This window comes from Panthera onca, chromosome F2, assembly GCF_046562875.1.
Source record: "Panthera onca isolate mPanOnc1 chromosome F2, mPanOnc1 haplotype 2, whole genome shotgun sequence".
Lineage (NCBI taxonomy): Eukaryota > Metazoa > Chordata > Mammalia > Carnivora > Felidae > Panthera > Panthera onca.
The window spans coordinates 72,494,577-72,507,946 of record NC_138356.1 but is presented as its reverse complement, the minus strand read 5'-3'; the positions used below and the strand labels follow the sequence as shown (position 1 = coordinate 72,507,946).

The 13,370-nt window shown below is 48.3% G+C and overlaps 1 protein-coding gene across 3 annotated transcripts in view; it reads left to right on the top strand.

The window, feature by feature from the left end:
• Nucleotides 1-13,370, top strand: part of ASAP1 (ArfGAP with SH3 domain, ankyrin repeat and PH domain 1) — a 346,739-nt gene that overhangs the window by 27,605 nt on the left and 305,764 nt on the right. For 2 of the 3 annotated variants that reach the window (XM_078441687.2, XM_078441686.2), the window contains exon 2: nt 6,836-6,921. In XM_078441687.2, coding sequence (XP_078297813.1) covers nt 6,863-6,921 — 59 coding nt within the window. In that variant the 5' untranslated portion in view covers nt 6,836-6,862. Of the gene's footprint in view, nt 1-6,835; nt 6,922-13,370 lie in introns of those variants that run through there. The other variant, XM_078441688.2, reaches the window with a different exon arrangement.

Sequence of the window (13,370 nt, the reverse complement as noted above, 5' to 3'; positions counted from 1 at the left end):
TTGGAGAAGAGGTTTGACTTACTTATTTTAAACAATCAGGAAATAATGGGTATAGTCAGTCTCAATTTATACGGTTTCTGTAGCATAGTGAGGAAAACCCTGAGCTTTTGAGGTCAAGCCATTACAGGTTTGAATCCCGAGTCGGCCACCTCCAAGTAGCCGTGTGACCACATGTTAGCTAACTTCTGTGAGCCTCAGTTTTCTTATCTGTAAAACGCAGACAATCTCAGTTCCTTGCAGGATTAGGGGGAGGATTGAGTGAGGGGCCAACGTGCTGTGCCGGGAGGGGTCTGGCGCGTAGAAAGTGCCCAGTAGGGGTCACTGTTGCTGCTATTACCTGCTGTGAGAGTTCAAGATGGCTGGATTGTTGAGGAAGGCTCTTGGAAGAGAGGGAATTTCAACTGGGACTGGACAAATTGGGCTTCCAATAGATAAGAGGAAGATTGACATAAATAATATGTATTCAGGCTATTTTCTCTAGCTCCTTGATTTTCTAACTTACAACTTCCACAGACCAGGAAAGACTCACATCAGTAAATAGGCAAAGTGTTTGCCATGATGTTATGGGAAAAAAAGACATTGTCCCAGCTGTAGCCAGCTGCGGATGACTCAAAGTTCATCATATCCTCTCTAAAAGGATACACATCCCAACATCCGTGAAGTCGCTTCTGTTGAACAAAACTCAGCACCGATTTGGGGCCTGGCCGTAAAGAGGGGTTTCTGTACCAAGTGACACGCGGGAATCGCTGTCCCGAATGACATACCGTAAGTTACAGGATAGAATTTCAATAGAAGAAGCAGAAACACGGGTGGATAAAAGACGTGATGCTTGCTGGCGATGAATTCTGGTTCACGCTCTCAATCTCCCGTCACTGGTGGCCGCGGGAAATGAGAGGTCGTAAAGAAGGGCATGGGGTTGGTACCACACGTTCGCTTACTCCGACGTGTATGTATTGAGCGCCTATTTACAGGTGCTGTGTGTCTCCTCCTTGTATCTTCGAGCCCACCCCGGAAGGCACTGCAGGCCCGTGCGGATTTCCCTGGAAGGCTTCCTACCCTTCAGCCTCAGGTCGCACCCTGGCTGTGCGGGGCCAAGAGGTGGGAGTCGTGCCGCAATGCTCCAGTTCCCCTACCCCAGCATGGTGGTCTTGTGCCGTGTTCTCCACCTGTGTCACAGGGGCCCCCGTGGGACTGAGCTCCAGGTGCCTGAGCGGGAACCTGCATAGCTTTGGACAAGTTCCTTAACCTCTGAGTTTCACCTTCTTGTAGGCTGGCCGTCAGGGTCAAGTGAGACCGTAACGTCACTACCACCACTGTTCGTTCCCATTTATGCATCAGATGCTGGGAACTGAGCATTTTGCTCAGTGCTTTAACTGCATTTCCTCACTGATTCTCATGGCGACTGTATGACATAGGGACTTTAATGGCCCCGATTTTATTTTATTTATTTATTTAAAAAAAAATTTTTTTTTAAACGTTTATTTATTTTTGAGACAGAGAGAGACAGAGCATGAACAGGGGAGGGTCAGAGAGAGGGAGACACAGAATCTGAAACAGGCTCCAGGCTCTGAGCTGTCAGCACAGAGCCTGATGCGGGGCTCGAACTCAGGACCACGAGATCATGACCTGAGCCAAAGTCGGACGCTTAACCAACTGAGCCACCCAGGCGCCCCAATGACCCCGATTTTAAAAGGAAACCATCGGGGCGCCTGGGTGGCTCAGTCAGTCAGTCAAGCATCCGACTTCAGCTCAGGTCACTATCTCACGGTTTGTGGGTTTGAGCCCCGCGTCGGGCTCTGTGCTGCCAGTGCGGAGCCTGCTTGGGATTCTCTCTCTCCCTCTCTCTCTCTGCCCCTCCCCTCCTCAAACATAAATAAATAAACATTTTTAAATAAATAAATAAGTAAATAAGTAAAAGAAAACTGTAGTGTGAGAAGTTAACTCTTCAAAGAGCCATATTCTGAATTCTAACACATGCAGTTGAGGGCCCACTTTTAATAATAAGCGAGGCTGTTACAGTACAGCATCCAGCAAAGAAGCTGCTGCTATTTATTATTATTATTATTATTATTATTATTATTATTATTATTAGCAAATGCCTAACAAATACTAGGCTCTGTCTATTCATTGAATTATAAAATAATGAATAAATGCATGTGTATTGCTTGACATCATGAACTCTCTTTTGCCCTCGGCTCTGACTTCAGGCAGTAAGAACAGTCTCGGGCACATAGTAGGTGCAGAAGCAGATAGTTGTTGAATGACTGATGGAATGAACGAATGCAAAGGGGAATTTTTAAAAATTACTGGTAGTTCCCTGGTTCCAAGGAAATCGTTAGTTGAAAGGCATTGTTTCATTCTTACAAAAACCAATCCCAGAAAGGAAATAGCCTTAAAGTGCCAACAGTATTTATCTCTCGGTGTTAGGATGACACCAGATTTTAGTTCTGTGCCTTAGTATTTTTCGTGATGGACCTGGGTTACTTTTACCAATAGAAAACATCTCTGTTTGGGGCGCCTGGGTGGCTCAGTCGGTTAAGTGTCCGACTTCGGCTCAGGTCACGATCTCGCAGTCTGTGAGTTCGAGCCCCGCATCGGGCTCTGGGCTGACAGCTCAGAGCCTGGAGCCTGTTTCGGATTCTGTGTCTCCCTCTCTCTCTGGCCCTCCCCTGCTCACACTCTGTCTCACTCTCTCTTAAAAATAAATAAACATTAAAAAAAAAAAATTAAAAAAAAAAAAAAAGAAAACATCTCTGTTTGAGAAGCAAACGAAACAGCCTCAGAACGTAAACAGGTCTAAAAGCCACGTGGGCGAGATACTGACCTACACGCAGCTGCTAACCTGCCCTGTGTGGTTTCCAAGTGGGGGCAGCAGGATGTCAGCTGACTTGGGGGCCACACCTCACACAGCTCGGTCACACGCCATCTCTCTGGAGTTTCACACCAGCCTAGTGACGTAGGCTGGGTGCGGACTAGTGGCCTCGTGTCACAAACAAGGGGCCTGAGAGCCACAGGGGCTCACTGACCAGGATGAGGCTCTGCTCGGGTAGAGCTGGACTGGAATTTGGGGAGATTGGACTTGAAGCCCAGTGGCCACCTGCTGTAGCCCAGCAGCCTCTCCTGAAGACCCATCGAGGGACGTGGGACAAGAGTGGAGGTGGGTCGGTGGACCGAGGGCTCACGTGGTCCGTCTTTGAGCATCTGTGAGACCCTTTTGGGGAAGAGAAGCCTGGCTTGGACTTTTTGAGTCCGAAAACCTGGGTTGGAATCCCAGTTCTGCCACACACTGTTGGACACATCATTTCACATCTCGGAGCCTCAACTTACTCACCTGTAAAGGTGGCCCAGTGCTGTCTACCTTCCAGGATTATTGTGAGGGTCACATTGGCACCAAGTAGGTGTTCTGTAAGGAGGTATTCTTTGCCGCCACCTCTGCTGTCCATGTGCATGGCCTTCATTTTTTCCAACCCGTGTTGAGACTTGACAGCGTCCATAAATTAGCGTTTCCGTTTGTATTAGTCGGTTTAAAAAAACCCCAGCAACTCAGAACTGCAGCGACTTGCTTGACAACAGATCTTCGTATTCAAGCTCATGGCTCTCTGACTTGTCTGATCTAGGCTGGGCTCAGCTTGCTCCGGGTGGCCTTCTGGTTGGGTTCAGATCTGCTCTGCGTGTTATCAGTCTGGGGTCCAGACTGAGAGGTAGTAGCTAACGGCGTCTAGGGAGACGTAGTCCTCCCACGGCACATCACAGGGGTGTAGGAGGGATGGACCTGGGACCACACACTGCCTGCCACTCGCATCCATCCACGTGCCATTGCTTAAATAAGGCCGTGGTCCAGTCCAGGGTCCAGTGGGGAGGAGGAATAAACACCACCGGCCCTAGTGGGAAGTGGTACAAAGTCACGTGACCAAGGGCACAAATGTGTAACAGATTCAGGGTGGGAATGAAGAAGTAGGAGCAGTGACTCAGTCTGTACAGTGTTGCAGCCTCCACACTCGGGGGTGGGCGGGGGGGAGCGAGGAAAGCAAAGGAACAGCAGGTTGAGGACCGGGCTGGGAGGGGCACTGACGGCTCATGCAAGTAACAGGGCCTGAGTCGTGTGCAGTGAGGTTGGGACTGGGAGGGGAGTAGTCCACGAAGGTCTCCGATTCGGAGGAAAAGCATGTTATTTCCTCTTACTCGTATACCACTCTGTTTTGGGAACTATAGCTTTCGTAGTAGGTTTTGAAATCGGGAAACAGGAGTCCTCCAACATTGCCCTTCTTTTTAAGGATCACTTTGGCTTTCCCGAACACATGGCATTTCGGGTAAGACTGGCAATTCTCCATCCAATTTAAATGTCTAATTCAAGGTTCGGGAAGATTCAGTCAATCATTATTGGCATTTTAGCTTGAAGGAAGTGGCTTGATCATGTCTTCCACAAATATCTATTAATATTGTGGTGAGGGGCGCCTGGGTGGCTCAGTCGGTTAAGCGTCCGACTTCGGCTCAGGTCATGATCTCACGGTTCGTGGGTTCAAGCCCCGCGTCAGGCTCTGTGCTGACAGCTCAGAGCCTGGAGCCTGTTTCAGATTCTGTGTCTCCTTCTCTCTGTGACCCTCCCCCGTTCATGCTCTGTCTCTCTCTGTCTCAAAAATAAATAAACATTAAAAAAAAAATTTAAAAAAAAAATATTGTGAGCACTGTGTAATTGGTGCTGGGGACACATCGATGAGGAAATCCTAACACACTCTTTTTTTTTTTTTTCATTCTTTTAAAATGTTTATTTATTTTTCTTTTTTTTAAATTTATTTGTTTATATGAAATTTATTGCCAAATTGGCTTCCATACAATGTTTATTTATTTTTGAGAGAGAGACAGAGTGTGAGCGGGCAGGTAGAAAGAGAGAGGGAGACACAGAATCCGAAGCAGGCTCCAGGCTCTGAGCTGTCAGCCCAGAGCCCGACGCGGGGCTTGAACCCACGAACCGTGAGATTACGACCCATGCCGAAGTCGGACGCTTAACCGGCTGAGCGTCCCCCCGCCCCCGCCAACACACTCTTTATGCTCATATGGCTTATAATTGAATCCAATCAACAGATGTTAGTCAGTATTCACACTAATGAATGCATAATTATGAATGAAAACTGAAATACATTCCATGATCTAATCTGGGGGAGCAAGAAGAATTTCCCTGAAGAAGTAAGGTTTTAGGAAGTACAGGAGTTAACTAGGCAGAGATGCTAAGTGAGGAAGCCTTGCAGGCAGAGGGAGTAGCATGAGCAAAAGACCTGAAACGGAAGGACCTGGGCACGTCCCAGAATCTGAAAGAAGATTTCTCTATAGCAGTGAGTTTGAGTGGACAAGATGAGGCCAGAGACACGGACGAGAGGGAGCCCATGTTACATGATTTCGGTTTTATCCTAAAGCACTAAGGAACCATTGAAGAATGTTAAGCTGGGGTGGAGAGCTGGGGGGTGATGTAATCAGACTGGGGTTTTAAATTTTTCATTCTGCTCCTCAGTCAATCATAAGGCATAGAGCTTATTTGGATCTGGATTTTAAAAAACAGTTGTTTGAAAAAACCATTTTGACATTTATGGGACTATTAGAAATCTGAAAATTGGGTATTTGATGAGGACAAGAAATTAAATAATTTTTTTTAGGTGTGGCGATGGTATTTCAATGATATTTGTGTAAAAGCCCTGGTCTTGCAGATGCATGCTGTTCTATTTGTGACTGAAATGGTGAGATTATTTGCTTGGAAATAATAGCGTGGGGAGAGGAAGGATTGGTTGTGAGTTGATGGTGGTCGGGGCTGGGTGGTAGGTGCACGGCTGTTCAGGATATTCTCTGTTTTTGTGTCTACAAAATTCTCTACAGTAAAAGGTTAAAAAAAAACCCGTGGAGATGATTCTCGCTTCAGTGTGGGGGGGACCAGATTGCAGGGGGAGAAGTGGGGATGAGAGGAGACCAGGAAGGAGGCAGTTGTAGGCACCCAGGTGGGAATGGTGGAGGCTTGGTCCCGGGCTGTGTTGTGAGGATGGGGAGAGAGAGAAAGAGAGAGAGAGAGAGAGAGAGAGACCGAGAGATCTTTAGGAAGAGATCTTTAGGAAGTAAATGAGACAGGACTGGGGATGGATTAGGAAGACGGTGGGTCAAGAGTGTCCCCAGGTCCTGGCCCCAATGGAGGTGCCACTCTGAGCTAGGGATCCCTGGAGAAGGACCCAGCAGGTGTCTTGGCTCATCTTGTTTTCACTCCCTACCTCTATTTCTCCTCCATTCTGCAAATATTGAAGCTGTTCCCTTACGTAACACCTTTTATCCCAGACTTCCTGTGCTCTGTGCACTCAGCAATTAAGCTTTGGTATGCATGCATTAATTAAAATCCTCTCTCAGGTTCAGAGGGGCTGTCCTGAAATATGTATATTCATATGGCTGTACCTCCTCCCTGGGCTGGTTCCCTTGGCTGGGGGAACACCTCCACGTTCCCTGTGGGCACAGAGCTGCTTGGGTCTGTCTGTCGCACCTGTGAGCACGCTCTGATTTCATGTTTAGAGAAATTAATGACTTGTAAATTGCTCTCCGCTGTAGAACTAGAAATAGAACACACGAAGGCTGCCTGAGCATTCGCACAGATCCAAGAGTGGCGATACCAGCTCCAAAGTGGATCGCCGAAACCGTGGTTTGCTGGCTCTTTTCCTTCCCGTTCCTGGACGGCCACTCGGTGGTGTAGGAACATTCCTAACGAGGATGCCAGCCTCCAAATGAAATCGCGTGTTGGTCTGAGACCATGTCTTCTGCCCGGTCCCGCTGGATGACGCTTGTCCCCTTTTCTCCTGCCCCCATCCAGGTAATTTTCTGATGTGACGGCTGAGACATGAGATCTTCAGCCTCCAGGCTCTCCAGTTTTTCGTCGAGAGATTCGCTATGGAATCGGTGAGTGGCCTCAGCCCATCCTGTCTAGAGCGCACAGCCTGGGAAATGTGGAGGGATTCTTGGGGCGGGGGTTGAAATGCGAAATTTGAGCAAACTGCGGACGAGAATTTGACAGAGACACGGTGGGTGCGAATATTAGTGGCAAACACATGTGTGGCATTTGTAAGGCTTCTCAGAGTGCTTGCTGCCACATCACCCGTGTCCTTTGTGCAGAAGGAAATGTGTCAGGGTGGTGGCACTGGATGAAGTCAGGAATAGTAACAAGGATGACACTTGTCAGGGATGGGTGCTATTTTCAGCCGAGCGACTCTTAGAAACATCGTTCAGTCCACCCAGTAATCCCACCAGGTAGGAATTGCTACATTCATTTTACAGGTAAAGAATGTGCCCAGCTGGATTTGAACTCAGTTTTTCCTGACTCCGGGTCTCCTGCCTTTTTCTTCTCTGCCATGTTGCCTCTTGGTGGAGGTATGATTTGCCCCATTTTGCAGCTGGAAATACTGAGGCCTGGTATAGGGGCATGTGATGGAATCCAAGGCATCTGGCCTCAGTGGGTGGAAGTTTGTGTTAAAGGATGATAAAAAATTAGAGTGGGCAAGAAGAGGCAGAGAAGAGTCATAGAGTCTGAGAATCTTAAAGTTGCCAGGGTCACGTGACGCAGGATGGGTCTGCTGTGACTGGTGTTTCCCAGAAACCAGCTTGGTGGGGTGGAAAGAGCCTGGGTGCTGGAGGGAGTGGTGGAATTCTGGCTTTGCCACCAACTTGCTGTGTGACCTCAGGCAAATCACTGACCTTCTCTGTTTCTTTCATCTCTGAAAGGGAAATCATCATATTTATGTTTTATATTTTTGCACGCAGGTTAGACAAAACCAGACAATAACGTGACTTGCGTACAGGAGGCACATATAGAGCGTCGTAATTGTTTCAATTTTTAGGATAAAAATAGTTTTTAAGTATGAGACAAGCAAAAGTGCCCTGAACGGATGAGAGAGACTGGAGGCAGGGAGACCAACCTGAGGGGCTTCAGTGTGACCCCCAACATGAATTGACAAGGAACTGTTCCTACCTTCCAGGGTCAATGAGGCTTTGTATGCTTATGTTCACAGTTTATCTGTTGGGGGGGGGAATACACAAAGTCATGTTTCATTGTGTTTTGTTTTTAAGTCAAGAGTCCAACACAAAAGTGATAGTTTTGCAGGGGTCTTTTCAGGTGATATTAATTATAATTGCAAGGATTATTGAGGATTAGGTTTTGCTATGAATCCTGTAAAATCTAAATGAACATTGGCTTAAAGAAGATATTAGGTATATTTCTCCCTTACCTGAAAGTTCAGACACAAGTCGTGCAGGGCTGCTGTGGCAATCTGCGCGACAGCCGGGCATTTGCTCTTTTTTCTCTGCCATGTGGGCCTTCATTCCCAAGTCACCTCATGGTCCATTGTAGCTGCTGCTGCTCAGGACATCATATCTGCCAGCAGGAAGAAGGCAAGAGAAGAAGAAAGGCAGGCTCTCTCCATTTAAGGATGCTTCTGGGCAATGCATCTGCTGCTTCTACTTATATTCTGTTGGCTGGAATTTAGGCTCTGCACAGCTGCAAGGAAGGCTGGGAAATGCGGTCTTCATTCTACGAGACCACGTGCTTGCCAAAATGGAGAGTTGCTCCTTGTACACAAAGAAGAGAACCCTAGAGGACAAACCTTTCTTTGCCAAGCAAAGAGTTACGGAAAGATTGCTTTTAAGAGGAGAGGCTCGGGGGCGCCTGGGTGGCTCAGTCGGTTAAGGGTCTGACTCTTGATTTCGGCTCAGGTCACGATCTCCCGGTTTGTGAGTTCGAGCCCCTCGTCGGGTTCTGCACTGACAGTGCGGAGCCTGCTTGGGATTCTCTGTCTCCCTCTCTCTCTCTGCCCCTCCCCTGCTCACTCACTCACTCACTCACTAAATAAATAAATAAGTAGAAGGAAGGAAGGAAGGAAAGAAGAGTGAAAGAGACAGAGAAAGAAAGAGGAGAGGCTCTGTGGCCAGATTGCTGGTGTTTGAACCCTGGATCCATGGATCCCTGGATCCGTAGTTAACGTGACCTTGGGAAAGCCACTTAACCTTTCAGGGCTTCAGTGAAATGATACTTTGTGTGTCTTTATAAGGGTGGCTTCGAGCATTAGAGGAGTTAAGGTAAAGCACTTGGAACAGTGCCTGGAATGTACATAATTGCTGTCAAAGCGTTAGCTCCTGTCGCTTCTGCTGTTAACACTACAGCTTCTGTTACCGCCATTACTCCTCTCCTGTTACCACCACTGCTTTCACAGTCACTGATCCTGCTGCTCCTACTGTCGCAGCCCCCTGTCCTGACTCCCTCTCCTGTTACTTCTGCTGCCCTGGCTGCTGCTGGTACCGTGGCCATCACTACTTCCACGACTTCGAGTGTTAGCGCTGTACCTCTGTGGTTGGCCAGGCACCGCACCCACGTTCTAAACACAGCGTGGCAAGTCTCGTTTTCCCAACATGAAGCAAAGAGTCAGCAAGGATAGGTAACTCAGGAGGTTTCCTGCAGCTGGCAGGGGCGCGGCTTACCCCCGGGTGGTGAGGGTAGCGGCGGGAAGGGAGCCTGAGGCCTGCTCCTGAGGTTCTGCGGATGTTCCGTTTCCCCGCCTGGGTGCTGGTGACACAGGTGTAAAAATTCCTTGGACGGCACACCTGTGACACAGGTAATGAAAAAAAAATTTTTTTTTAACGTGATTATTTATTTTAGAGAGAGAGCAGGGGAGGGACAGAGAAGGACGGAGAGAGAGAATCCCAAGCAGGCTCTGTGCTGTCAGCGCAGAGCCCGATGCAGGGCCTGAACCCACGAACCGTGGGATCGTGACCTGAGCCGAAACCAAGAGGCGGACGCTTAACCGACGGGGCCACCCAGGTGCCCCTGTGACACAAATAATTTTATGTATTTATGTTATACTTCAATAGAAGCACATCGTGGGGCACACAGAGCATGAGCGAAACCCACACCTGCCTGCTTGGCTCTCTTTAAGCTGCTACCTTTGTTTCTTTTTGTTCGTGTGTTGGCTCTTTTGTATGATGTGCGCCTCCACTGCTTATTATCTAGGTGCCAGGGGCCTGGGCCAGAGCGCTTGGGGATACGAAGGAGCAAGCAGCAGGCGTGGCCAGTTCTCGTGGGGCTTTCTGTTCAGAAGCAAAGCAAAGGGCTAAATGCCATACAGATCAACTGCCCCAGGGTCAGGCTCCGCGTGCGACCCCCCTGGGGCCACAGGAGGGCGTGCAAACTAGTCCTGCCACACACAGGGTCTGTGTCTGCTAAGATAACGTAGGTGTCCCCCTCAACCGCCTCCTCCGACAGGCAGGAGAGATCCAGCATCTGGGGGTGAGCCGATCACGTGAGGGCGACATCCGGTAACAGAAAGCTGGTTCCTCCCTTGCCCGTTAACCACCACTGAGAAGGGGTCAGCTCTGCTTTTTCGTGTTTGTCACTCTGACGATTGCTATGCTACACTTGGTGTCCGTGGAGCAGAGGAGAGTCGGAGCTGGGAGTTCAGGAGACAAGAACGGGGATCCCACAGGAGCAGAGATTCTCTACATGCATTGAGGCCTAAGTCCAGCGACCTCATACTTGGTCTGGTGGGTTATTAATGTGAACGCATGTGTGAACGAATGGCTGAAATCGCACCTCGCCACGGTGTTATTGCCACTCCTGGGAAAGCTCAGGTCCGGGGGAGTGAAGAGTAACGTGGTTCCTTTTTCTCACCCCACATACCACCAGGGGAGCAGTTGGAGGCAGAACTGAATTCTGAGGCAGCAGTAGAAATCAGGGTTTTCCTCCGGATGTGGAAAGTAACCAGCCGAAACTTGAGACCCTCCGTTAGGAGGTTTACCAAGCCCCAGAGAAACCTTCGTGACCTCCCCCACCCCCGCCTGCCTTTGCTTCTCCAAAGGGTCAAGGCAGACGCCCCGTTGTTATCATGCTGCCAGCTGTCAACCCAAATTGAATTTCCCTGAGCCTGGTTGATGTCCCTTTTTGGCCACAGGGCAGGGGTCAGGAATGAAGGCTGTGCATGGACGGGAAATGTGTCCCTCGGGCTGAACGCAGAAGCGTTGACCTCTCAACTCTGAGCTGCATTTCTAACATTGTTGGGAGGGTTGGAAAGCCTTACGATTTCTGGATGTAAAAGAAAAAGAAATGTGTTTTGGAAAAAGCGCATTCGAGTTCCACTGTGAAAGCCCTTTCAGTATCATTGAGGCTGCTCACAAGTCACCGGGTTATTGCATGGCATTGGCCATTCCTTGGTTAGATACCTAAAGGGAAGAACGTTTCATCTGGATGACGGTTTGGGAAATCGTGTTTCTGATCTTGATGGTCTCCCTCCCTCTCTTCACCCCCCACCCCGGTTCAAATATATTAAGCAGCTACAGTGTGCCAGGCCCCCTGCTGAATCCCTGGGAAACAGACGAATAAGATCCCCTGCAAAGCCTCCCTGAGCTTCTCATTCATTCACTTAAAAAAAAAAATTCATTCTGCAATGTTTATTGAGCACCTAATTTGCTCTGGTCTCTTGTCAAGATTAAAGATACAGTTCCTTCTCCGACCACGTTTGTACTTTATTAGTTTCTTCACTCGCTCACTCAAACACATTGTCAGCACCCTACTACGTGCCAAGGAGTTGGCTCCGGTTCCCGGGACCCCGAGATGAACAAAATACCGCTTCTGTCTTGCTAGAGCTGGAAGGCCAGGCAGTGTTGAATTCATGTCTAAGGCTGCTCTAACAACATACTCCAAACTTGGTGATTAAGACAAGAGAAGTTTATTGTGTTGCAAAAAAAAAAAAAAAAAAAAGAAGAAAGAAAGAAAGAAATTTATGGACACCGGTCACCTTGGAATAAGGGCCTGCCCTACTCAGGTGTGACCTCATCTTAATTTATGTCTTAATTGCATCTGCAAGGACCGAGTTTTTAAGTAAACTCACATTCATGGATACGGGCTCCAGGACATCCATTTGGAGCGGGGGTGGGGTACACAATTCAGCCTGTCTCAACTATATACATTACAATGATGCAAAGCCCCTACCAGAGCCTCTGGAGTGAGTGTGATCATCTTCCCCTTCCTTCCTTCACTTTCTCTCTGCATCTAGAAGGTACGCACCCTCGAGGTCAGAGACTGTGGCTCTGAGCGAGCGATTCTGGATTTTGTGCCAGGGAAGTGAAGCGGACATTTTCATGGCGCACTTACAGAGAGAGTCTGGTGTGGTCCGAGTGATGGCCGGGGCTCTTTCCCGCCACTGTCATTTGTTTGTTTCTTGGGGTGGTTGATTGAGGGTGTCATGGGGACACCTGCCTTGACCGGAAGGCCTGGCTTGGTGGTTAGAACTGTGGGCTCCTATCCTGGTTCAGCTCTTGCTGGTTTTGTGAACCTGGGTACATTTCTTCACCTTTCTCTGTTTCAGGCAGCCTGTCTGTACCTCACCCTAGGGGTCTTGTGAGGACCAGGGGGGGATCGGATCTATAAAGCGTTCACAAGAGCACCTGGCCCATCGTAGCTATTTGGTGCTCATTGATGAGGACTGTGCCAAGGAATATGGCCCATCCAGGAGAGACGGCTTGCCCAGCTCATTCGCACATTCCCCTCGATGGAGACTTGTTCAGTACTTACTAAAAAAAAATTTTTTCATGTTTATTTGTGTATTTTTTTTTAATTTTTTCAATGTTTATTTATTTTTGAGACAGAGAAAGACAGAGCACGAATGGGGGAGGGGCAGAGAGAGAGGGAGACACAGAATCGGAAGCAGGCTCCAGGCTCTGAGCCGTCAGCCCAGAGCCTGACGCGGGGCTTGAACTCATGAACGGTGAGATCGCGACCTGAGCTGAAGTCGGACGCTCAACCAACTGGGCCACCCAGGCGCCCCTATTTATGTATTTTGAGAGAGAGAAAGAGCTCAAGTAGGGAAGGGGCAGAGAGAGAAAGAGAAAGAGAAAAAAAGAGAGAAAGAGAAAATCCCAAGCAGGCTCCACACTGTCAGTACAGAGCCTGACTCAGGACTCAAACTTACAAGCTGTGAGATCTTGACCTGAGCCGAAATCAAGAGTCAGGAGCTTAACCGACTGAGCCACCCAGGCGCCCCCTTTGGTTCACTATTTAATGCCACTCACCGTCAGAACATTTCCGCGTAATCTTTCCTAAGGAAAGGCTTTTGGAAATACAGAAAATATCCCCGCCTCCACCCCAGCACGAAGATGTGCATTTAAAATGGTAAACAATTGTAAACAAGATAAAAACCTGCCCTACAAGGAGGATTCAACAAATTAGAACAAAATGATAAAAAAAATTAGGGTAAAATACTGAAAAACAATGTAGTCATTAAAAAAGATTATGATCACTTTTCTAAAGTTATAAAATGTGTGTAATCTAAATGTTACGTAAAAAAAAAAGTTAAGTTTTAGGGCACCTG